The 24518-nt window shown below is 63.8% G+C and overlaps 1 protein-coding gene across 1 annotated transcript in view; it reads right to left on the bottom strand.

Moving 5' to 3' along the window:
• Positions 1–16805, bottom strand: part of LOC104570237 (sarcoplasmic/endoplasmic reticulum calcium ATPase 1) — a 58326-nt gene extending 41521 nt beyond the window's left edge. Inside the window, exons 1-7 of the mRNA XM_088538884.1 lie at positions 16687–16805; positions 15558–15575; positions 14110–14192; positions 8324–8428; positions 4050–4188; positions 1183–1263; positions 1001–1086 (exon numbers count right to left, since the gene is read on the bottom strand). Of these exons, the coding sequence (XP_088395010.1) occupies positions 1001–1086; positions 1183–1263; positions 4050–4188; positions 8324–8428; positions 14110–14192; positions 15558–15575; positions 16687–16804 (630 nt within the window). The 5' untranslated portion in view covers position 16805. The remainder of the gene's footprint in view (positions 1–1000; positions 1087–1182; positions 1264–4049; positions 4189–8323; positions 8429–14109; positions 14193–15557; positions 15576–16686) is intronic.
• Between the last annotated feature and the right edge of the window lie 7713 nt (positions 16806–24518).

Here is a 24518-nt window from a genome sequence, read left to right as displayed (position 1 = left end):
GGACCCATGGGGATGTGGTGGGACCCGTGGGGACGTGGTGGGACTCAAAGGGATGTGGTGGGACCCGTGGGGATGTGGTGGGACTCAAAGGGACGTGGTGGGATCCATGGGGACGTGGTGGGACCCATGGGGACGTGGTGGGACCCATGTGGATGTGGTGGGACCCGTGGGGATGTGGTGGGACTCAAAGGGATGTGGTAGGACCCATAGGGACGTGGTGGGACCCATGGGGATGTGGTGGGACCCGTGGGGATGTGGTGGGATCCATAGGAAGATGGTGGGACTCGAAGGGATGTGGTGGGATCCATAAAGCCGTGGTGGGACCCATGGGGATGTGGTGGGACCCATGCGGATGTGGCGGGACCCATGGGGATGCGGCGGGACCCATGGGGATGTGGTAGGACCCATGGGGATGTGGTGGGACCCATGGGGACGTGGCGGGACCCATAAGGACGTGGTGGGACCCATGGGGACATGGTGGGACCCATAAGGACGTGGTGGGACCCGAAGGGACGTGGTGGGACCCATGGAGATGTGGTAGGACCATGGGGACGTGGTAGGACCCATAGGGACGTGGTGGGACCCATAGAGACATGGTGGGACCCAAAGGGACAGAGAGGAACCAGGGAGACAAAGAAGGGCCTCAGGGGACACCAAAGGACTCCAGGATATGAGGGGGACTTGAGGGGGACAACGAGGTCTAAGGGGACAAGGGGGTCCCAGGGGACACATGGGGACACAAGGAGACAGGGGGGACTTGAGGGGACAGGGGGTGACCCCAGGAGGTCCCCAAAGGCCCCAGGGGGACAAGGGAGACCTAAGGGAACCCATGGGGACACCGGGGACACAGGAGGGGACCTGAGGGACAGGGGAGACTCCAGAAGACCCAAGGGGACATCAGGGGACAACATGAAGAATCAAGGGGACCCAAGGGGAATCCCAAGACCCATGGGGACACGGGGGACCCCGGAGGGGACAGGTGGCCCTTGGTGGCCCTCACCGAGAAGAGCATGTTCTTCTTGTCCTGGTTGACGGCGCGGGGGTCGGGGACGGGCTCCGTGTGTTTGATGACGGAGACGGACTCGCCTGGGCGGGGGACGCGTTGGTGTCACCCGCGGTGTCACCCGCGGTGTCACCCGCGGTGGTGTCACCCGCGGTGGTGTCACCCGCGCGGGGACCCACCGGTGAGGATGGACTGGTCTACGCGCAGCGTGGTCGACTTGATGGAGATGATGCGGATGTCGGCCGGCACCTTGTCCCCAACTGCAGAGGGGGACAACGGGGGACAACGGGAGACAACAGCGTTACAGGGGGTCCCTGGAGGTCCCTAGAGGTCCCTGGATGACCCTGAAGGTCCCCAGATGTCCCTAGGAGCTCCTAGGGTTCCCTGGATGTCCCTGGGGACTCCTGGAGGTCCCCAGGGCTTCCTGGAGGTCCCTATGGGTCCCTACAGCTCCCTGGATGTCCCCAGAGGTCCCTGGATGTCCCTGAAGGTCCCCAAATGTCCCTAGGAGCTCCTAAGGTTCTCTGGATGTCCCTGAAGATCCCTGGGGACTCCTGGAGGTCCCTATGGGTCCTGGGCGATCCCTGGAGGTCCCTGGATGTCCCCAGAGGTCCCCAGAGGTCCCTGAAGGTCCCCAGATGTCCCTAGGAGCTCCTAGGGTTCCCTAGATGTCCCTGGAGATCCCCGGGGACTCCTAGAGGTCCCCAGGGCTTCCTGGAGATCCCTATGGGTCCCTAGGGGTCCCTGCAGCTCTGTGGATGTCTCCAGAGGTCCCTGGAGATCCCTGGGGCTTCCTGGAGGTCCCCAAGGCTTCCTGGAGGTCCCTATGGGTCCCTGCAGCTCCCTGGATGTCCCCAGAGGTCCCTTGATGTCCCTGAAGGTCCCCCAGATGTCCCTAGGAGCTCCTAGGGTTCCCTGGATGTCCTTGGAGGTCCCTGGGGACTCCTGGAGGTGTCTATGGGTCCCTGCAGCTCCCTGGATGTCCCCAGAGGTCCCTAAGGTTTCCTGGGGATCCCTGGATGTCCCCGGAGATCCCCGGAGGTCCCTGAAGGTCCCCAGATGTCCCTAGGAGCTCCTAAGGTTCCCTGGATGTCCCTGGAGATCCCTGAGGATTCCTAGAGGTTCCTATGGGTCCTGCGGGATCCCTGGAGGTCCCTGGATGTCCCCAGAGGTCCCTGGATGTCCCTGAAGGTCCCCAGATGTTCCTACGAGCTCCTAAGATTCTCTGGATGTCCCTAGAGATCCCTCAGGACTCCTAGAGGTCCCTAGGGCTTCCTAAAGATCCCTATGGTCCCTATGGGTCCCTGCAGCTCTGTGGATGTCCCCAGAGGTCCCTGGAGGTCCCCAGGGCTTCCTGGAGGTCCCTATGGGTCCCTATGGGTCCCTGGATGTCCCCAGAGGTCCCTGGATGTCCCTGAAGGTCCCCAGATGTCCCTAGGAGCTCCTAGGGTTCCCTGGATGTCCCTGGAGATCCCTGGGGACTCCTAGAGGTCCCCAGGGCTTCCTGGAGGTCCCTATAGGTCCCTGCAGCTCCCTGGATGTCCCCAGAGGTCCCTGGATGTCCCTGAAGGTCCCCAGATGTCCCTAGGAGCTTCTAGGGTTCCCTGGATGTCCCTGGAGATCCCTGGGGACTCCTGGAGGTCCCTATGGGTCCTGGGGGATCCCTGGAGGTCCCTGGATGTCCCTGGAGATCCCTGAGGACTCCTAGAGGTTCCTATGGGTCCTGGGCGATCCCTGGAGGTCCCTGGATGTCCCCAGAGGTCCCTGGATGTCCCTGAAGGTCCCCAGATGTCCCTAGGAGCTCCTAGGGTTCCCTGGATGTCCCTGGAGATCCCCGGGGACTCCTAGAGGTCCCCAGGGACTCCTAGAGGTCCCCAGGGCTTCCTGGAGATCCCTATGGTCCCTATGGGTCCCTGCAGCTCTGTGGATGTCTCCAGAGGTCCCTGGAGATCCCTGGGGCTTCCTGGAGGTCCCCAAGGCTTCCTGGAGGTCCCTATGGGTCCCTGCAGCTCCCTGGATGTCCCCAGAGGTCCCTTGATGTCCCTGAAGGTCCCCAGATGTCCCTAGGAGCTCCTAAGGTTCTCTGGATGTCCCTGGAGATCCCTGGGGACTCCTAGAGGTCCCCGGGGCCTTCTGGAGGTCCCTATGGGTCCCTATGGGTCCCTGGATGGCCCCAGAGGTCCCTGGATGTCCCTGAAGGTCCCCAGATGCCCCTAGGAGCTCCTAGGGTTCCCTGGATGTCCTTGGAGGTCCCTGGGGACTCCTGGAGGTCCCTATGGGTCCCTGCAGTTCCCTGGATGTCCCCAGAGGTCCCTAAGGTTTCCTGGAGGTCCCTGGATGTCCCCAGAGGTCCCTGGATGTCCCTGAAGGTCCCCAGATGCCCCTAGGAGCTTCTAGGGTTCCCTGGATGTCCCTGGAGATCCCTGGGGACTCCTGGAGGTCCCTATGGGTCCTGGGGGATCCCTGGAGGTCCCTGGATGTCCCCAGAGGTCCCCAGAGGTCCCTGAAGGTCCCCAGATGTCCCTAGGAGCTTCTAGGGTTCCCTGGATGTCTCTGGAGATCCCTGGGGACTCCTAGAGGTCCCCAGGGCTTCCTGGAGATCCCTATGGTCCCTATGGGTCCCTGCAGCCCCCTGGATGTCCTCAGAAGTCCCTAGGGTTTCCTGGGGGTCCCTGGAGATCCCTGGAGAGCCCCAGGGATTCCTGGAGGTCCCTGGGAGCTTCCAGAGGTCCCCAGGGCTTCCTAGAGGTCTCTATGGGTCCCTGGATGTCCCCAGAGGTCCCCAAATGTCCCTGGATACCCTCAGATGCCCCCAGACATCCCTGGATGCCCCCAGATGCCCCTAGTGGTCCCCGGATGCCCCCGGATGTCCCTGGAGGTCCCCAGATGACCCCAGATGCCTCCAGATGTCCCCAAATGCCCCCAGATGCCTTCAGATGCCCCTGGCAGCCCCCAGATGCCCCCAGATGCCCCTGGATGTCCCCAGATGCTCCTGAAGGTCCCCAGATGTCCCCAGATGCCCCCAGATGCCCCCGTCCCCGCTCACCGGCCACCTCGGCGATGTCCCCGGGCACCAGGTCGCGGGCCTTGATGCGCTGCACGGCCTTGCGGTCGGCGCGGTAGACCTTGCCCATCTCGGGTTCGTATTCCTTGAGGGCCTCGATGGCGTTCTCGGCATTGCGCTCCTATGGGGACAATGGGGACATGGGGACACATGGGGACACATGGGGACATGGGGACACCTTGCCCATCTCGGGTTCGTACTCCTTGAGGGCCTCGATGGCGTTCTCGGCATTGCGCTCCTATGGGGACATGGGGACTTGGGGACACATGGGGACACATGGGGACATGGGGACACGTGGGGACATGGGGACACATGGGGACACATGGGGACATGGGGACACCTTGCCCATCTCGGGTTCGTACTCCTTGAGGGCCTCGATGGCGTTCTCGGCGTTGCGCTCCTATGGGGACATGGGGACACATGAGGACATGGGGACACATGGGGACACATGGGGACATGGGGACACCTTGCCCATCTCGGGTTCGTACTCCTTGAGGGCCTCGATGGCGTTCTCGGCATTGCGCTCCTATGGGGACAATGGGGACATGGGGACACATGGGGACATGGGGACACATGGGGACATGGGGACACATGGGGACATGGGGACATGGGGACACATGGGGACATGGGGACAATGGGGACACATGGGGACACATGGGGACATGGGGACACCTTGCCCATCTCGGGTTCGTATTCCTTGAGGGCCTCGATGGCGTTCTCGGCGTTGTGCTCCTATGGGGACATGGGGACACATGGGGACACATGGGGACATCATGGGGACATGGGGACAATGGGGGGACATGGGGACATGGGGACATCATGGGGACATGGGGACAATGGGGGGACATGGGGACACATGGGGACATGGGGACACCTTGCCCATCTCGGGTTCGTACTCCTTGAGGGCCTCGATGGCGTTCTCGGCATTGCGCTCCTATGGGGACATGGGGACATGGGGACACATGGGGACACCGGGGGGACATGGGGACACATGGGGACACATGGGGACACCGGGGGGACATGGGGACACGTGGGGACACATGGGGACCCATGGGGACACGCGCGGGGACACATGACGTCACATGGGGACATGTGTGGGGACACACGGGGACATGTGGGGACACATAGGGACAGGCGTGGGGACACATGAAGACACATGTGGGGACATGGGGACACATTGGGACTTGTGGGGACATGCGTGGGGACATGTGTGGGGACACATGTGGGGACATGTGGGGACGTGTGTGGGGACATGGGGACACGTGTCCCCATCGCCATCCCCATGTCCCTGTCTCCATCCCTATGGCCCATGACCCTGTGTCCCCATGTCCCCATCCCTATGTCCCTGTCCCCATGTCCTCATCTCCTATCCCCATCCCCTGTCCCCATGTCCCTATGCCCTGTTCTCATGTCCCCATCCCTGTCCCCCTGTCCCTGTCCCCATCCCTGTGTCCTCATCCCCATCTCTATGTCCCTGTCACCATGTCCTGTTTTCATGTCCCCATCCCCGTTCCCATGTCCCTGTCCCTATCTCCCTGTCCCTATGTCCATCCCCATGTCCCCGTGTCCCTGTCTCCATGTCCCCATCCCCATCTTTATGTCCCTGTCTCCATCCCCATGTCCCCTCATGTCCCCATCCCCATATCCCTATCTCCCTCCCTATGTCCCTGTCCCTGTCCCCATGTCCCCATGTCCCTGTCCCCGTGTCCCCATCCCCATGTCCCTATCTCCATCCTCATGTCCCTGTCCCTGTGTCCCCATCTCCCTGTCCCTGTCTCCATCCCTATGTCCCTGTCCCTGTGTCCCCATGTCCCCATGTCCCCATCCCCATGTCCCTGTCTCCATCCCTATGTCCCTGTCCCTGTCCCCATGTCCCCGTGTCCCCCCATGTCCCTGTCCTCATGTCCCTATCTCCATTCCTGTGTCCCTGTCCCCATCTCCCTGTCTCTGTGTCCCTATGTCCCTGTCCCTGTGCCCATGTCCCCATGTCCCCATGTCCCCCCCATGTCCCTGTCTCCATCCCTATGTCCCTGTCCCCGTCCCCATGTCCCCCCCATGTCCCTGTCCTCATGTCCCTGTCCCTATCTCCATGTCCCCATTCCCATGTCCCTGTCCCCGTCCCCATGTCCCTGTCCCCGTGTCCCCATCCCCATGTCCCTATCTCCATCCTCATGTCCCTGTCCGTGTGTCCCCATCTCCCTGTCCCTGTCTCCATCCCTGTGTCCCTGTCCATGTCCCCTCATGTCCCCATGTCCCCGTCTCCATCCCTGTGTCCCTGTCCCCGTGTCCCTGTCCCTATCTCCATCTCTATGTCCCTGTCCCCGTGTCCCACCATGTCCTCATGTCCCCATCCCCACGTCCCTATCTCCATCCCTGTGTCCCTATCTCCATTCTCATGTCCCTGTCCCTGTGTCCCCATCTCCCTGTCCCTGTCTCCATCCCTGTGTGCCTGTCCTTGTCCCTGTGTCCCCGTGTCCCTATCCCCGTCCCTACGTCCCTATCTCCATCCCTGTGTCCCTGTCCCCATGTCCCTGTCCCTATCTCCATCCCTATGTCCCTGTCCCTGTCCCCGTGTCCCCATGTCCCCATCCCCATGTCCCTATCTCCATCCCTACATCCCTGTCCCCATGTCCCTGTCCCCATGCCCCCCCATGTCCCCATGTCCCTATCTCCATCCCTACATCCCTGTCCCCATGTCCCCACGTCCCTGTCCCTGTCTCCATCTCTATGTCCCTGTCCCTGTGTCCCCATCTCCCTGTCCCTGTCCCCATGTCCCTATCTCCATCCTTATGTCCCTATCTCCATCCCTATGTCCCTGTCTCCATCCCCATGTCCCTGTCCCCATGTCCCTGTCTCCATCCCTGTGTCCCTGTCCCCGTGTCCCTGTCCCTGTCTCCATCTCTATGTCCCATGTCCCCATGTCCCTGTCTCCATCCCTGTGTCCCTGTCCCCGTGTCCCTGTCCCTGTCTCCATCTCTATGTCCCATGTCCCCATGTCCCTGTCTCCATCCCCGTGTCCCTGTCCCCATCTCCCTGTCCCTGTCCCCACGTCCCCTCATGTCCCATGTCCCCATGTCCCTGTCCCCATGTCCTTATCTCCATTCCTACGTCCCTATCTCCATCCCTGTGTCCCTGTCCCCGTATCCCTGTCCCCGTGTCCCTGTCCCCATGTCCCCATCCCCGTGTCCCTGTCTCCATCCCCGTGTCCCCATGTCCCTGTCCCTATCTCCATCTCTATGTCCCCATCCCCATGTCCCTGTCCCCATCCCCATGTCCCCGTCTCCATCCCCGTGTCCCTGTCCCGTGTCCCTGTCCCTGTCTCCATCTCTATGTCCCATGTCCCCTCATGTCCCCGTGTCCCCATGTCCCCATCCCCATATCCCTATCTCCATCCCTACATCCCTGTCCCCATGTCCCCACGTCCCTGTCCCTGTCTCCATCCCTATGTCCCTGTCCCTGTGTCCCCATCTCCCTGTCCCTGTCCCCATGTCCCTATCTCCATCCCTACGTCCCTGTCTCCATCCCCATGTCCCTATGTCCCCAAGTCCCTGTCCCCATCTCCATGTCCTTATCTCCATCCCCATGTCCCCATCCCTGTGTCCCCATGTCCCTCTCCCCATGTCCCTATCTCCATCCTCATGTCCCTGTCCCCGTGTCCCCATGTCCCTATCTCCATCCCCATGTCCCTGTCCCCATGTCCCCACGTCCCTGTCCCTGTCTCCATCCCTATGTCCCTGTCCCTGTGTCCCCATCTCCCTGTCCCTGTCCCCATGTCCCTATCTCCATCCCTACGTCCCTGTCTCCATCACTATGTCCCTGTCCCCGTGTCCCCATGTCCCCATCCCCATGTCCCTATCTCCATCCCTACATCCCTGTCCCCATGTCCCCACGTCCCTGTCCCTGTCTCCATCCCTATGTCCCTGTCCCTGTGTCCCCATCTCCCTGTCCCTGTCCCCATGTCCCTGTCCCTATCTCCATCCCTGTGTCCCTGTCCCCATCTCCCTGTCCCTGTCCCTGTCTCCATCTCTATGTCCCATGTCCCCATGTCCCTGTCCCCATGTCCCTATCTCCATCCCTATGTCCCTGTCTCCATCCCCATGTCCCCATCCCCATGTCCCTGTCTCCATCCCTGTGTCCCTGTCCTCGTGTCCCTGTCCCTGTCTCCATCCCCATGTCCCTGTCCCCATGTCCCTATCTCCATCCCTATGTCCCTGTCCCCATGTCCCCTCCTGTCCCCGTGTCCCCATGTCCCCTACCTGCCAGACGCCCACCACGGCGTTGGCGATGAGGATGAGGAGGATGACGAAGGGCTCCACGAAGGCCGTGATGGTCTCCTCGCCCTCCTCGAACCAGGCCAGCACCTGCGGGGACAGCGGGGACGGTGACACCACCGGGGACGGTGACACCGACCTGGGGATGGTGACACCGACCGGGGACAGTGACACCACCCTGGGGACGGTGACACCACCGGGAACGGTGACACCGACCTGGGGACAATGACACCGACCGGGGACGGTGACACCACCCTGGGCATGGTGACACCGCCATGGGGATGGTGACACCGACCGGGGACGGTGACACCGACCTGGGGACGGTGACACCGACCGGGGACGGTGACACCACCCTGGGCATGGTGACACCGCCATGGGGATGGTGACACCGACCGGGGACGGTGACACCGACCTGGGGACGGTGACACCGACCGGGGACGGTGACACCACCGGGGACGGTGACGCCGACCGGGGACGGTGACACTGACCTGGGGATGGTGACACCGACCAGGCACGGTGACACCAACTGGGGACAGTGCCATAACCCTGGGGATGGTGACACCACCGGGGACGGTGACACCGACCGGGGACAGTGCCATAACCCTGGGGACAATGACATCAACCTGGGGATGGTCACACTGACCGGGGACGGTGACACCGCCATGGGGATGGTGACACCGACCGGGGACGGTGCCATAACCCTGGGGACGGTGACACTGACCGGGGACGGTGACACCACCCTGGGGACAGTGACGCCGACCGGGGACGGTGACACCGACCTGGGGACAATGACACCCACCGGGGACGGTGACACCGCCATGGGGATGGTGACACCACCCTGGGGATGGTGACACCGACCGGGGACAGTGACACCACCCTGGGGACAATGACATCAACCTGGGGATGGTCACACTGACCGGGGACGGTGACACCACCTGGGGACGGTGACACCAGCAGGGACGGTGACACCAACCTGGGGACGGTGACACCAACCAGGGGACAGTGACACCAACCGGGGACAGTGCCATAACCCTGGGGACAATGACACCAAGCAGGGGATGGTGACACCACCAGGGACGGTGACACCAACCTGGGGACAATGACACTGTCTGGGGACAATGACACCGACCTGGGAACGGTGACACCGACCAGAGACGGTGACACCACCCTGGGGACAATGACATCAACCTGGGGACAGTGCCACCACCGTGGGGACAATGACATCAACCTGGGGGTGGTGACACTGACCGGGGACGGTGACACCACCCTAGGGACGGTGACACCGACCGGGGACAGTGCCATAACCCTGGGGATGGTGACACCACTGGGGACGGTGACACCAACCGGGGACAGTGACACCGCCCTAGGGACAGTGCCAGCAACCTGGGGACAATGACACTGCACTGGGGACAGTGACACCAACCTGGGGACGGTGACACTCTCTGAGGACAGTGACACCAACCAGGGACAGTGACACCACCATGGGGACGGTGACACCAACCAGGGACAGTGACACCACCCTGGGGACAATGACACCACCCTAAGGACGGTGACACTGACCAGGGACGGTGACACTGTGCTGGGGATGGTGACACCGACCGGGGACAGTGACACTGTGCTGGGGACAATGACACCAACGGGGGACGGTGACACCAACCTGGGGATGGTGACACCAACCCTGGGGACACCCCGGGGACAATGTCACCACCCTGGGGATGGGGACACCACCATGGGGACAATGACACCACCGGGGACAGTGCCATCACTGTGGGGACAGTGCCATCCCCTGGGGACAGTGACACCACCATGGGGATGGTGACACCCCCTGGGGACAGTGTCACCATCATAGGGACAATGACACCAACATGAGGACAGTGTCACCAACCTGGGGACAGTGACACCCCTGGGGACAGTGACACCAACCTCGGGACAGTGACACCCCCCCAAGTGACAGTGACAGCCCCAGGGAGACAGTGACACCACTAGGGAGAGTGACACCCCTTGGTGATAGTGGCACCACGGTGGGGACAGCGTCACCAACCTGGGGACAGTGCCACCCCCCTGGGGACAGTGCCACCCCCCCGGTGACAGTGCCACCCCCTTGGGGACACGGATCGCCTTTCCCTGTCACGCGAACGGGCCCAGCTGTCCCCAAGCAAATGTCACCGCGGGGGGGGGGGGGGGGGGGACAAGGGACACCCGCGGGGGGGGGGGGGGGGGGACACCCGTGTCCCCGTGTCCCCAAGGCAGCTGGTGACACTTGAGATGGCGCCGCCGGACACCGGATCCCGGGGAGGACGCGGCCAAGGACGAGGGGCCCCGGCGTCCGGGTGGCACCTTGGGGACATCCCTGTCACCCCCTTGTCACCCCCATGTCACCCCCGTGTCACCCTCGTGTCACCTGTGTCACCCCCATGTCACCCCCGGGCGGCACCTTGGGGACCCGTGTCACCCCCTTGTCACCTGTGTCACCCCCGTGTCATCCCTATGTCACCCCATAGAGGGGCCCCGGCGTCCAGGTGGCACCTTGGGGACACCCCTGTCACCCCCTTGTCACCCCCATGTCACCCCCATGTCACCCTCGTGTCACCTGTGTCACCCCCGTGTCACCCCCGGGTGGCACCTTGGGGACCCCTGTGTCACCCCCTTGTCACCCCTGTGTCACCCCCTTGTCACCTGTGTCACCTTTGTCACCCTCGTGTCACCTGTGTCACCCCTGTGTCACCCCCATGTCACCCCCGGGTGGCACCTTGGGGACCCCTGTCACCCCCTTGTCACCTGTGTCACCCCCATGTCACCCCCGTGTCACCCTCGTGTCACCTGTGTCACCCCCGTGTCACCCCATAGAGGGGCCCCGGCGTCCGGGTGGCACCTTGGGGACCCCCCTGTCACCCCCTTGTCACCCCCATGTCACCCCCGGGTGGCACCTTGGGGACCCGTGTCACCCCTTGTCACCTGTGTCACCCCCATGTCACCCCCGTGTCACCCTCGTGTCACCTGTGTCACCCCTGTGTCACCCCCATGTCACCCCCGGGTGGCACCTTGGGGACCCGTGTCACCCCCTTGTCACCTGTGTCACCCCCGGGTCACCCCATAGAGGGGCCCCGGCGTCCGGGTGACACCTTGGGGACACCCCTGTCACCCCTTTGTCACCCCCATGTCACCCCCGTGTCACCCTCGTGTCACCTGTGTCACCCCTGTGTCACCCCCATGTCACCCCCGGGTGGCACCTTGGGGACCCCTGTGTCACCCCCTTGTCACCTGTGTCACCCCCGTGTCACCCCATAGAGGGGCCCCGGCGTCCGGGTGGCACCTTGGGGACCCCCCCTGTCACCCCCTTGTCACCCCCGTGTCACCCCCGTGTCACCCTCGTGTCACCTGTGTCACCCCTGTGTCACCCCCGGGTGGCACCTTGGGGACCCGTGTCACCCCCTTGTCACCTGTGTCACCCCCGTGTCACCCCCGTGTCACCCCTATGTCACCCCATAGAGGGGCCCCGGTGTCCGGGTGGCACCTTGGGGACACCCCTGTCACCCCCATGTCACCGTGTCACCCTCGTGTCACCTGTGTCACCCCTGTGTCACCCCCATGTCACCCCCGGGTGGCACCTTGGGGACCCCTGTGTCACCCCCTTGTCACCTGTGTCACCCCCGGGTCACCCCATAGAGGGGCCCCGGCGTCCGGGTGGCACCTTGGGGACCCCCCTGTCACCCCCTTGTCACCCCCGTGTCACCCTCGTGTCACCTGTGTCACCCCTGTGTCACCCCCGGGTGGCACCTTGGGGACCCGTGTCACCCCCTTGTCACCCCATAGAGGGGCCCCGGCGTCCGGGTGGCACCTTGGGGACACCCCTGTCACCCCCTTGTCATCCTCGTGTCACCCCCATGTCACCCCCGTGTCACCCCCGTGTCACCTGTGTCACCCCTGTGTCACCCCCATGTCACCCCCGGGTGGCACCTTGGGGACCCGTGTCACCCCCTTGTCACCTGTGTCACCCCCGTGTCACCCCTGTGTCACCCCATAGAGGGGCCCCGGTGACCGGGTGGCACCTTGGGGACACCCCTGTCACCCCCTTGTCACCCCCATGTCACCCCCGTGTCACCCTCGTGTCACCTGTGTCACCCCTGTGTCACCCCCATGTCACCCCCGGGTGGCACCTTGGGAACCCGTGTCACCCCCTTGTCACCTGTGTCACCCCGGTGTCACCCCATAGAGGGGCCCCGGCGTCCGGGTGGCACCTTGGGGACACCCCTGTCACCCCTTTGTCACCCCCATGTCACCCCCGTGTCACCCTCGCGTCACCTGTGTCACCCCTGTGTCACCCCTGTGTCACCCCCGGGTGGCACCTTGGGGACCCGTGTCACCCCCTTGTCACCTGTGTCACCCCCGTGTCACCCCTATGTCACCCCAAAGAGGGGCCCCGGTGTCCGGGTGGCACCTTGGGGACCCCCATGTCACCCCCATGTCACCCCCGTGTCACCCTCGTGTCACCTGTGTCACCCCCATGTCACCCCCGGGTGGCACCTTGGGGACCCCTGTCACCCCCTTGTCACCCCCGTGTCACCCTCGTGTCACCTGTGTCACCCCCGTGTCACCCCCGGGTGGCACCTTGGGGACCCCTGTGTCACCCCCTTGTCACCCCTGTGTCACCCCCTTGTCACCTGTGTCACCTTTGTCACCCTCGTGTCACCTGTGTCACCCCCTTGTCACCCCATGTAACCCCCTTGTCACACCCTTGTCACACCCTGTGTCACCCCCAGGTGGCACCTTGGGGACACCTGTGTCACCCCATGGAGAGGCCCTGGCGTTCGGGTGGCACCTTGGGGACCCCCTTGTCACCCCGGTGTCACCCCGGTGTCACCTCGGTGTCACCCCACGGAGGGTCCCAGGCGTCCGGGTGCCTAAAGGGACCCCCGTGTCCCTTTGTCCCCATGTCCCCATTGTCCCCATTGTCCCCCGTGTCCCCATTGTCTGCAATGTCCCCCATGTCCCCCAGGTCCCCAATGTCCCCATTGTCCCTATTGTCCCCATTGTCGCCAATCTCACCCCCTGTCGCCATGTCCCCTGTCCCCCTCGTATCCCCATTGTCCCCATGTCTCCCCGTTGTCCCCATTGCCCCCATGTCCCCTGTGTCACCCCCGTGTCCCCATTGTCCCCCATGTCCCCCCATTGTCCCCAATGTCCCCCATGTCCCCCCATTGTCCCCAATGTCTCCCTTGTCCCCCCATTGTCCCCATGTCCCCCATGTCCCCATTGTCCCTGTTGTCCCCATGTCACTCACAAAGGAGATACAGGCGGCCACCAGCAGGATGTCCCCAATGTCCCCCCATGTCCCCAATGTCCCCAACGTCCCCGTTGTCCCCGTTGTCCCCGTTGTCCCCCCGTGTCCCCCCATTGTCCCCAATGTCCCCCATGTCCCCATTGTCCCCATGTCACTCACAAAGGAGATACAGGCGGCCAGCAGCAGGATGTCCCCATTGTCCCCAATGTCCCCCAATGTCCCCAGTGTCCCCATTGTCCCCATTCCCCCCAATGTCCCCATTGTCCCCATTGTCCCCGTTGTCCCCGTTGTCACTCACAAAGGAGATACAGGCGGCCAGCAGCAGGATGTCCCCAATATCCCCCCATGTTCCTAATGTCCCCCATGTCCCCCTTGTCCCCATTGTCCCCATTGTCCCCATTCCCCCCAATGTCCCCAATGTCCCCAATGTCCCCGTTGTCCCCATTCCCCCCATTCCCCCCGTTGTCCCCATTGTCCCCATGTCACTCACAAAGGAGATACAGGCGGCCAGCAGCAGGATCCGGACCAGCAGGTCCTCGAACTGCTCCACAACCAACTCCCAGATGGTCTTACCTGGATGGGACCGGATGTGTCACCTCCCTTGGGGACACCGGGGGACGTCACCCCCCTTGGGGACACCGGGATGTGTCACCCCCCTTGGGGACACTGGGGGACACCGGGGGCCCAGGATGTGTCACCCCCCTTGGGGACACCGGGGGACGTCACCCCCCTTGGGGACACTGGGAGACACCGGGGGCCCGGAACGTGTCACCCTCCTTGGGGACACCGGGGGACACCGGGACGCGACACCCCCCTTGGGGACACCGGGGGATGTCACCCCCCTTGGGGACACTGGGGGACATCAGGGGCCCGGAACGTGTCACCCCCCTGGGGACACCGGGGGACACCGGGACGCGACACCCCCCTTGGGGACACCGGGATGTGTCACCCCCCTTGGGGACACTGGGATGTGTCACCCCCTTTGGGGACACCGGGGGATGTCACCCCCCTTGGGGACACCAGGATGTGTCACCTCCCTGAGGACACCGGGGGACACCGGGGGACATCGGGGTCCCAGGATGTGTCACCTCCCCCCTTGGAGACACTGGGGGACATCGGGGGCCCGGGATGTGTCACCCCCCTTGGGGACACCAGGATGTGTTGCCTCCCTTGGGGACACCGGGGGACGTCACCCCCCTTGGGGACACCGGGGGACATCGGGGGCCCAGGATGTGTCACCCTCCTTGGGGACACTGGGATGTGTCACCTCCCTTGGGGACACCGGGGGACATCGGGGGTCCGGGATGTGTCACCCCCCTTGGGGACACCAGGATGTGTCACCTCCCTTGGGGACACCGGGGGACATCGGGGGTCCGGGATGTGTCACCCCCCTTGGGGACACCAGGATGTGTCACCTCCCTTGGGGACACCGGGACGTGTCACCCCCCTTGGGGACACCGGGGGACATCGGGACGTGACACCCCCCTTGGGGACACCAGGGGACACCGGGGGCCTGGGACGTGTCACCCTCCTTGGGGACAGTGGGGGACGTCACCCCCCTTGGGGACACCAGGGGACAGTGGGGGACACCGGGGGACACCAGGACGCGTCACTGGGACATGTCACCCCCCTTGGGGACACTGGGATGTGTCACCTCCCCCCTTGGGGACACCAGGGGACGTCACCTCCCCCCTTGGGGACACTGGGGCCCCGGGATGTTGTCACCAGGACGTGTCACCCCCCCTTGGGGACACCAGGACGTGTCACCCCCCTTGGGGACACCAGGGGACACCGGGACGCGTCACCAGGACGTGTCACCCCCCTTGGGGACACCGGGACGTGTCACCTCCCCCCCCGGGGACACCGGGGGACACCGGGACGCGTCACCAGGACGTGTCACCCCCCTTGGGGACACCAGGACGTGTCACCAGGACTCACCCTCCTCGGCCGGGAGCTCTGTGGGGACAAGGACGGGGGGTCAGGGGGGACAACGGGGCCCTGACGTCCCCAATGTCCCCAATGTCCCCCCAGGTCCCCCCCAAGTCCCTCCAATGTCCCCAATGTCCCCGATGTCCCCCTAGGTCCCCCCCATGCCCCCCCAACGTCCCCAAGGTCCCCAATGCCCCCCATGTCCTTCCATGTCCCCCCGTGTCCCTCAACGTCCCCCCATGTCCCCCCATGTCCCTCTGTGTCCCCCAATGTCCCCCCATGTCCTCAAAGTCCCCCAGGTCCCCCATGTCCCCAATGTCCCCCCATGTCCCTCTATGTCCCCCAATGTCCCCAACGTCCCCATACCCCCATGTCCCCTTATGTCCCCAATGTCCCCCATATCCCCCGTCCCCAATGTCCCCCTATGTCCCCCCCTGTCCCCCAGTGTCACCAATGTCCCCATACCCCCATGTCCCCCCATGTCCCCCCATGTCCCCCAGGTCCCCCCTGTCCCCAATGTCCCCAACGTCCCCAATGTCCCCAATATCCCCCATATCCCCATTGTCCCCAACACCCCCATTGTCCCCAATGTCCCCCCATGTCCCCATTGTCCCCCATTGTCCCCATTGTCCCCCAATGTCCCCCCTGCCTCCCCCGTCCCCCATGTCCTCGACATCCCCAATGTCCCCAATGTCCCCCATGTCCCCAATGCCCCCATACCCCCATGTCCCTCCATTTCCCTCCATGTCCCCCTTGTCCCCATTGTCCCCCTTGTCCCCATTGTCCCCATTGTCCCCCATGTCCCCCATTCCCCCCATTGTCCCCCATTCCCCCCAATGTCCCCCATGTCCCCATGTCCCCCATGTCCCCAATGTCTCCCATTCCCCCCATTGTCCCCACTCCTCACAATGTCCCCATTCCCTCCATTGTCCCCCAATGTCCCCCATTGTCCCCCCATGTCCCCATTGTCCCCCATTGTCCCCATTGTCCCCATTCCCCCCAATGTCCCCCCCGTCTCCATTCACCCCATTGTCCCCATTGTCCCCATTGTCCCCATTCCCCCCAATGTCCCCCATTGTCCCCCATTGTCCCCATTGTCCCCCCATGTCCCCATTGTCCCCATTGTCCCCATTCTCACCATTGTGTCCGTACTTCTCCAGGCTCCTCTTCACCTGTTCCGGTGACAACCCCACGTTCTCGGTGACACCGAAATAGGCCAGACACTCCTCGACCGTCTTCGCGTGGGCGTTCTCCATGGTGTCACCGTCACCGGTGTCACCGGTGTCACCGTTGTCACCGTCCCCGGTGTCACCGTCCCGGCGTCGCCGTCACCGTCCCCGGTGCCGCCGCCGGCGTCGCCGCCGCCGCGGGGGCTTTTGAGGGGCCCCCGCTGGCTCCGCCTGTGTCACCCCCCCCTCCGACTGTCCCCGTGTCACCGTGTCACCATGTGTCACCCGGTGTGTGTCCCCCCCCCCCCCCCCATAGGGGCTATTTTGGGCCCTGATGGACAGGAGGGACTTGGGGACCGTCCCCTGGTGTCACCCCCCGGGGGGGGGGGTGGAGCAGGGGGGCGGCGCCCGGACGCCTGGGCCCCTCCTGGGGTCAATGGGGCCCTATGGGGCCCTATGGGGCCCTATGGGGTGCCCGGACGCCTGGGCCCTTCCTGGGGGTCAATGGGGCCCTATGGGGCACTATGGGGCCCTATGGGGTGCCCGGACGCCTGGGCCCTTCCTGGGGGTCAATGGGGCCCTATGGGGCACCCAGGCTCCTCCTGGGGCCCTATGGGGCCCTATGGGGCCCTATGGGGCACCCGGACGCCTGGGCCCCTCCTGGGGGTCTATGGGGCCCTATGGGGCCCTATGGGGCGCCCGGACGCCTGGGCCCCTCCTGGGGGTCTATGGGGCCCTATGGGGCACCCAGGCCCAACCTGGGGGTCTATGGGGCCCTATGGGGCACCCGGACGCCTGGGCCCTTCCTGGGGGTCTATGGGGCCCTATGGGGCACCCAGGCCCCTCCTGGGGGTCTATGGGGCCCTATGGGGCATCCGGACGCCTGGGCCCCTCCTGGGGGTCTATGGGGCCCTATGGGGCACCCAGGCCCAACCTGGGGGTCTATGGGGCCCTATGGGGCACCCGGACGCCTGGGCCCCTCCTGGGGGTCTATGGGGCACCCGGATGCCTGGGCCCCTCCTGGGGGGTCAATAGGGCCCTATGGGGCACCCAGGCCCTTCCTGGGGGTCAATGGGGCCCTATGGGTCACCCAGGGCCTTCCTGGGGTCAATGGGGCCCTATGGGTCACCCAGGGCCTTCCTGGGGTCAATGGGGCCCTATGGGGCACCCGGACGCCTGGGCCCCTCCTGGGGGTCTATGGGGCCCTATGGGGCACCCAGGGCCTTCCTAGAGGTCTATGGGGCCCTATGGGGCGCCCGGACGCCTGGGCCCTTCCTGGGGGTCTATGGGGCCCTATGGGGCGCCCGGACGCCTGGGCCCCTCCTGGGGGTCTATGGGACACCCGGACGCCTGGGCCCTTCCTGGGGGTCTATAGGGCCCTATGGGGCACCCAAGCCTCTTCTGGGGTTCTATGGGGCCCTATGGGTCACCCAGGGCCTTCCTGGGGTCAATGGGGCCCTATGGGGTGCCCGGACGCCTGGGCCCTTCCTGGGGGTCTATGAGGCCCTATGGGGCGCCCAGGGCCCTCCTGGGGTCAATGGGGCCCTATGGGGCGCCCGGACGCCTGGGCCCCTCCTAGGGGTCTATGGGACACCCGGACGCCTGGGCCCTTTCTGGGGGTCTATGGGGCCCTATGGGGCACCCAGGGCCTTCCTGGGGTCTATGGGGCCCTATGGGGCGCCCGGACGCCTGGGCCCCTCCTGGGGGTCTATGGGACACCCGGACGCCTGGGCCCTTCCTGGGGGTCTATGGGGCCCTATGGGGCGCCCAGGCCCCTCCTGGGGATCTATGGGGCCCTATGGGGCACCCAGGGCCTTCCTGGGGTCAATGGGGCCCTATGGGGCGCCCGGACGCCTGGGCCCCTCCTGGGGGTCTATGGGACACCCGGACGCCTGGGCCCTTCCTGGGGGTCTATGGGGCCCTATGGGGCGCCCGGACGCCTGGGCCCCTCCTGGGGGTCAATGGGGCCCTATGGGGCGCCCAGGGCCCTCCTGGGGTCAATGGGGCCCTATGGGGCGCCCGGACGCCTGGGCCCCTCCTGGGGCCGACACCGGATCCGCTCCGGGGACGTAAACAGGGATTTGGTGTCCGGAGCCTACGGAGAAGGGGGGGGGGGGGGGGAACAGGGGGGACCCCCCCGTGCCCCACGGCTGCCCCACGGCTGCCCCATAGGGGGCCCAGGCGTCCGGGCGCCCCATAGGGCCCCATTGACCCCCAGGAGGGGCCCAGGCGTCCGGGGGCCCCGTGTGGGGCTGCCCCATAGCGGGGGGGGGGTGTCCGGGGGGGGGGTAATTTGAGCCCCAGCTGCTCCCGCCCGGCTCCGGTTACCCCCAAACTTGGGGGGCGGAGGGGGGGGGGGGCTGCCCCATAAGTGGCCCCATAGGGCTGCTGTATGGGGGGGGGGGGGTTCTGCCCCATAGCCAGCCCCATAGCCGGCCCCATAGCGCTGCTGTACGGGGGGGGTCCTGCCCCATAGCGCCCCTATGGAGGGGGTTTCTGCCCCATAGCCGGCCCCATAGCACCCTATGAGGGGGTCCTGCCCCATAACCAGCCCCATAGCTGGCCCCATAGCGCCCTATGAGGGGGTCCTGCCCCATAACCAGCCCCATAGCCGGCCCCATAGCGCTGCTGTACAGGGGGGGGTCCTGCCCCATAGCGCCCCTATGGAGGGGGTTTCTGCCCCATAGCCGGCCCCATAGCGCCCTATGAGGGGGTCCTGCCCCATAGCCAGCCCCATAGCCGGCCCCATAGCGCTGCTGTACTGGGGGGTCCTGCCCCATAGCGCCCCTATGGAGGGGGTTTCTGCCCCATAGCCGGCCCCATAGCGCCCTATGAGGGGGTCCTGCCCCATAACCAGCCCCATAGCCAGCCCCATAGCGCTGCTGTACGGGGGGGGTCCTGCCCCATAGCGCCCCTATGGAGGGGGTTTCTGCCCCATAGCCGGCCCCATAGCGCCCTATGAGGGGGTCCTGCCCCATAACCAGCCCCATAGCCAGCCCCATAGCGCTGCTGTACGGGGGGGGTCCTGCCCCATAGCGCCCCTATGGAGGGGGTTTCTGCCCCATAGCCGGCCCCATAGCGCCCTATGGGGGGGCGGTCCTGCCCCATAGCGGGTCTCGCCCCGCCCCACAGCGGGGGGGGGGGCGGTTATAAGAGGCAGAGGGGCCTGGAGAGGGGCCCAGGAGTCCGGGGGGGCCCTATGGGGTCTATAGGGTCTATGGGGCTCTATGGGGTCTCTATGGGGCTCTATGGGGCCTATGGGGCTTCTATGGGCTCTATGGGGCTCTATGGGGCTCTACGGGGCCTATGGGGTCTCTGTGGGGCGCTACGGGGCTCTATGGGCTCTATGGGGCTCTGTGGGGTCTTTATGGGGCTCTATGGGTCCCTATGGGGTCTCTATAGGCTCTATGGGGTCTCTATGGGGGCCCTATGGGGCTCTATGGGGCTCTATGGGGTCTCTATAGGGCTCTATGAGTCTCTATGAGGTCTCTATGGGTCTCCTCGAAGCTCTATGGGCTCTATGGGTCCTATGGCGCTCTATAGGTCCCTATGGGGTCCCTATGGGTCTCTATGGGTCCCTATGGGTCCCTATGGGCTCTATGGGTCTCTATGGGGTCCCTATGGGTCCCTATGGGCTCTATGGGTCCCTATAGGTCCCTATGGGTCCCTATGGGTCTCTATGGGTCCCTATGGGTTTCTATGGGTCTCTATGGGTCCCTATGGGTCCCTATGGGTCTCTATGGGTCCCTATGGGCTCTATGGGTCTCTATGGGTCCCTATGGGTCCCTATGGGGCTCTATGGGGTCTCTATGGGTCCCTATGGGTCTCTATGGTCTCTATGGGTCCCTATGGGTCCCTATGGGTCTCTATGGTCTCTATGGGTCCCTACGGGTCTCTATGGGTCCCTATAGGTCCCTATGGGTCTCTATGGTCTCTATGGGTCCCTATGGGTCTCTATGGGTCCCTATGGGTCCCTATAGGTCTCTATGGGTCCCTATAGGTCTCTATGGGTCCCTATGGGCTCTATGGGGCTCAAGGGGCCCCGGCGTCCGGGGGGGGAGGGGCGGCGTCACCCAACCCGGAGCCCAAAATAGCCCGGGGGGGGGAGGGGCCGGGACAGCTGGGCCGGGATTAGGGATCCCCCCTCCCCCCCCGGGCTATTTTGGGCCAAAACGGCCAAAACGGCCCCAAAACGGCCCAAAAGGACCCAAAATAGCCCCAAAACGGCCCCAAATAGCCCCAAAACGGCCCCAAATAGCCCCAAAATGGGGCTAAGAGACCCAAAATGGGGCCAAGAGACCCCAAATGGCCCAAAACAGCCCCAAAATGGGGTCATGAGACCCGAAATGGGGCCAGGGGACCCGAAACGGCCCAAAATAGCCCCAAAATGGCCCAAAATAGCCTTAAAATAGGGCCAGGAGACCCAAAATGGGACCAAGAGACCCCAAATGGCCCCAAATCACCCCAAAATGGGGTCAGGAGACCCAAAATGGGGCCAGGAGGCCCAAAATGGCCCAAAATAGCCCCGAAATGGAGCCAAGAGACCCGAGAGGGAGCCAAGAGCCCCAAAATTGCCCAAAATGGGGCCAGGAGACCCAAAATGGCCCAAAATAGTCCCAAAATGCCCAAAACGGCCCCGAAATAGGGCCAGGAGACCCAAAATGGGGCCAAGAGACCCAAAATGGCCCAAAATGGCTCTGAAATGGCCCAAAACGGGGCCAGGAACCCCAAAATGGCCCCAAGTAGCCCCGAAATGGGGCCAGGAGACCCAAAATCATCCAAAATAGCCGCAAAATGGCCCAAAATGGCCCCAAAACGGGGCCAGGAGACCCGAAATGGGGCCAGGAGACCCAAAATGGCCCAAAATAGCCCCAAAATGCTGAAAACAGCCCCAAAATCGCCCAAAATGGCCCCTAAACAGGGCAAAGAGACCCAAAATGGCCTTAAATAGCCCCAAAATGACCCAAAATAGCCCCGAAATGAGGCCAAAAGACCCAAAATGGGGCAAAGAGACCCAAAATGGCCCAAAATGGCCCCTAAAAGGGGGCAGGAACCCCAAAATGGCCCAAGATGGCCCAAAATGGCCCAAAATAACCCTAAAATGAGGCCAGGAGCCCCAAAATGGGACCAGGAAATGCAAAATGGCCCAAAATAGCCCCAAAATGGCCCAAAATAGCCCTGAAATGGGGCCAAGAGACCCAAAATGGGGCCAGGAAACTTGTAATGGCCCAAATTAGCCCCAAAATAGCCCCAAATAGCCCCAAAATGGCCGAGAAAATGAGAAATGACCCAAAATAGTGAAGAAACGGCCCCAGGAGCCCGGAAACAGCCCAAAATAGCCCCAAAATAGCCCCAAAATGGCCCAAAATAGCCCCCAAATAGGGCTGCGAGCCCCCAAAAGGCCCAAAAGAGCCCAAAAGAGCCCCAGAAGCCCCAAAATGGCCCAAAATAGCCCAAAATAGAACCTGAAGGCCCAAAATGGCCCAAAAGAGCCCAAAAGAGCCCCAGAAGCCCCAAAATGGCCCAAAATAGCCTGAAATAGAACCTGAAGGCCCAAAATGGCCCAAAAGATTCCAAAACAGCCCCAGAAGCCCCAAAATGGCGCAAAATAGCCCAGAAATGGCCCCAAAAGGCCCCAAAACTGGGCAAAAGTGCCCTGAAATAGGGCCAGGAGCCCCAAAATACCCCCAAATGACCCAAAAGAGCCCAAAAGAGCCCCAAAATGAGGCCTGGAGCCCCAAAATGGCCCAAAATAGCCTCAAAAGGGCACTGAGAGCCCTGAAACAGCCCAAAACAGCCCCAAAATGGCCCAGAATAGTCCAAAACGGGCAAAATAGCCCCAAAAGGACCCCAAGAGCCCCCAAATACCCCCGGAACCCCAAAACGGCCCAAAGCAGCCCCAAAACGGCCCCAGGACCCCCAAAATGGCCCAAAACAGCCCCAAAATGGCCCAAAACAGCCCTAAATTGGGGCTGGGAGGCGCAAAATGGGGCTGGGAGCCCCAAAATACCCCCGAGAGCCCCAAAACAGCCCAAAATAGCCCCAAAATGGCCCAAAAGAGCCCCAAAAAGCCCTGGGAGCCCCAAAGTACCCCCCAAAAACCCCAAAACAGCCCAAAATAGCCCCAAAATGGGGTCGGGAACCCCAAAATACCCCCCAGGAGCCCCCAAATGGTCCAAAATAGCCCCCAAATGGCCCTGGGGGCCCCAAATACCCCCCGGGACCCCAAAATACCCCCAGGACCCCCCAAACGGGGCTGGGACCCCCAAAATACCCCCCGGGAGCCCCAAAATGGGGCCCAAGACCCCAAAATACCCCCAGGACCCCCAAAATGGGGCTGGGACCCCCAAAATACCCCCAGGACCCCAAAATACCCCCCGGGAGCCCCAAAATGGGGTTGGGACCCCCAAAATACCCCCCCAGGACCCCCCAAACGGGGCTGGGACCCCCAAAATACCTCCTGGGACCCCAAAATACCCCCCGGGAGCCCCAAAATGGGGCTGGGACCCCCAAAATACCCCCAGGACCCCAAAATACCCCCCGGGAGCCCCAAAATGGGGCCTGAGACCCCAAAATACCCCCTGGGACCCCAAAATGGGGCTGGGACCCCCAAAATACCCCCAGGACCCCAAAATACCCCCCGGGAGCCCCAAAATGGGGCCTGAGACCCCAAAATACCCCCCAGGACCCCCAAAATGGGGCTCAAGACCCCAAAATACCCCCTGGGACCCCAAAATGGGGCCCGAGACCCCAAAATACCCCCAGGACCCCCAAAACGGGGCTGGGACCCCCAAAATACCCCCTGGGAGCCCCCAAATGGGGCCCGGGACCCCAAAATACCCCCCAGGATCCCCAAAATGGGACCCGAGACCCCAAAATACCCCCCCCAGGACCCCAAAATACCCCCAGGACCCCCAAAATGGGGCTCGAGACCCCAAAATACCCCCCCAAGACCCCCAAAATGGGACTGGGACCCCCAAAATACCCCCAAGCCCCCAAAATACCCCCGGGAGCCCCAAAATAGGGCCTGAGACCCCAAAATACCCCCCAGGACCCCCAAAATGGGGCTGGGACCCCCAAAATACCCCTGAGATACCCAAAATAGGGTCGGGACCCCAAAATACCCCCTGGGACCCCAAAATGGGGCCTGAGACCCCAAAATACCCCCCAGGACCCCCAAAATGGGGCTGGGACCCCCAAAATACCCCCCCAGGACCCCAAAATACCCCCAGGACCCCCCAAATACCCCCTGGGACCCCAAAATGGGGCCTGAGACCCCAAAATACCCCCTGGGACCCCAAAATACCCCCAGGGGGCCCCCAAAAACCCCCAAACACCCCCAGGGCCCCCCCAGACCCCAAACAGCCCCGGTCGGGGCAGGGACCCCCCAATTGCCCCAAAAGAGCCTCAATTTGCCCCAAAGTGGCGCCGGAAACGCCGGAAACTGCCCCCAAACCCCCCAGAGACCCCCAAAACCTCCCAAATTCACCCCAAAATCTCCCCCGAGACCCCCGAACCGGGACGAGACCGGCTCCGGTTTCCGCTTGTTCTTTACAACGGCGCCCGCGGGTCGGGTACAAGCGGCCCCGAAACGGGCCGGGTGACAACAACAACGCGACCGCGGCGGGGAGGAAACAACCGGCGTGGAAATACACCCGGAGGGGGGTGTTGTGAGCGTCACCCCCCACCCCCGGTCACGCTGTAGTGTCTGTGGGGGTGTCACCTGCCCGAGCGGGGGGTGTTGTGCGACTGTCCTGTCCCTGTCGCGCTGTAGTGTCTGTGGGGGTGTGACCTGTTTGGG

The sequence above is a fragment of the Tinamus guttatus genome, unplaced genomic scaffold (genome assembly GCF_059628265.1).
Source record: "Tinamus guttatus ecotype Peru unplaced genomic scaffold, ASM5962826v1 Tinamus_guttatus_pri_ptg001267l, whole genome shotgun sequence".
Taxonomy (NCBI): domain Eukaryota; kingdom Metazoa; phylum Chordata; class Aves; order Tinamiformes; family Tinamidae; genus Tinamus; species Tinamus guttatus.
This window is presented reverse-complemented; position numbering and strand designations above follow the sequence as displayed.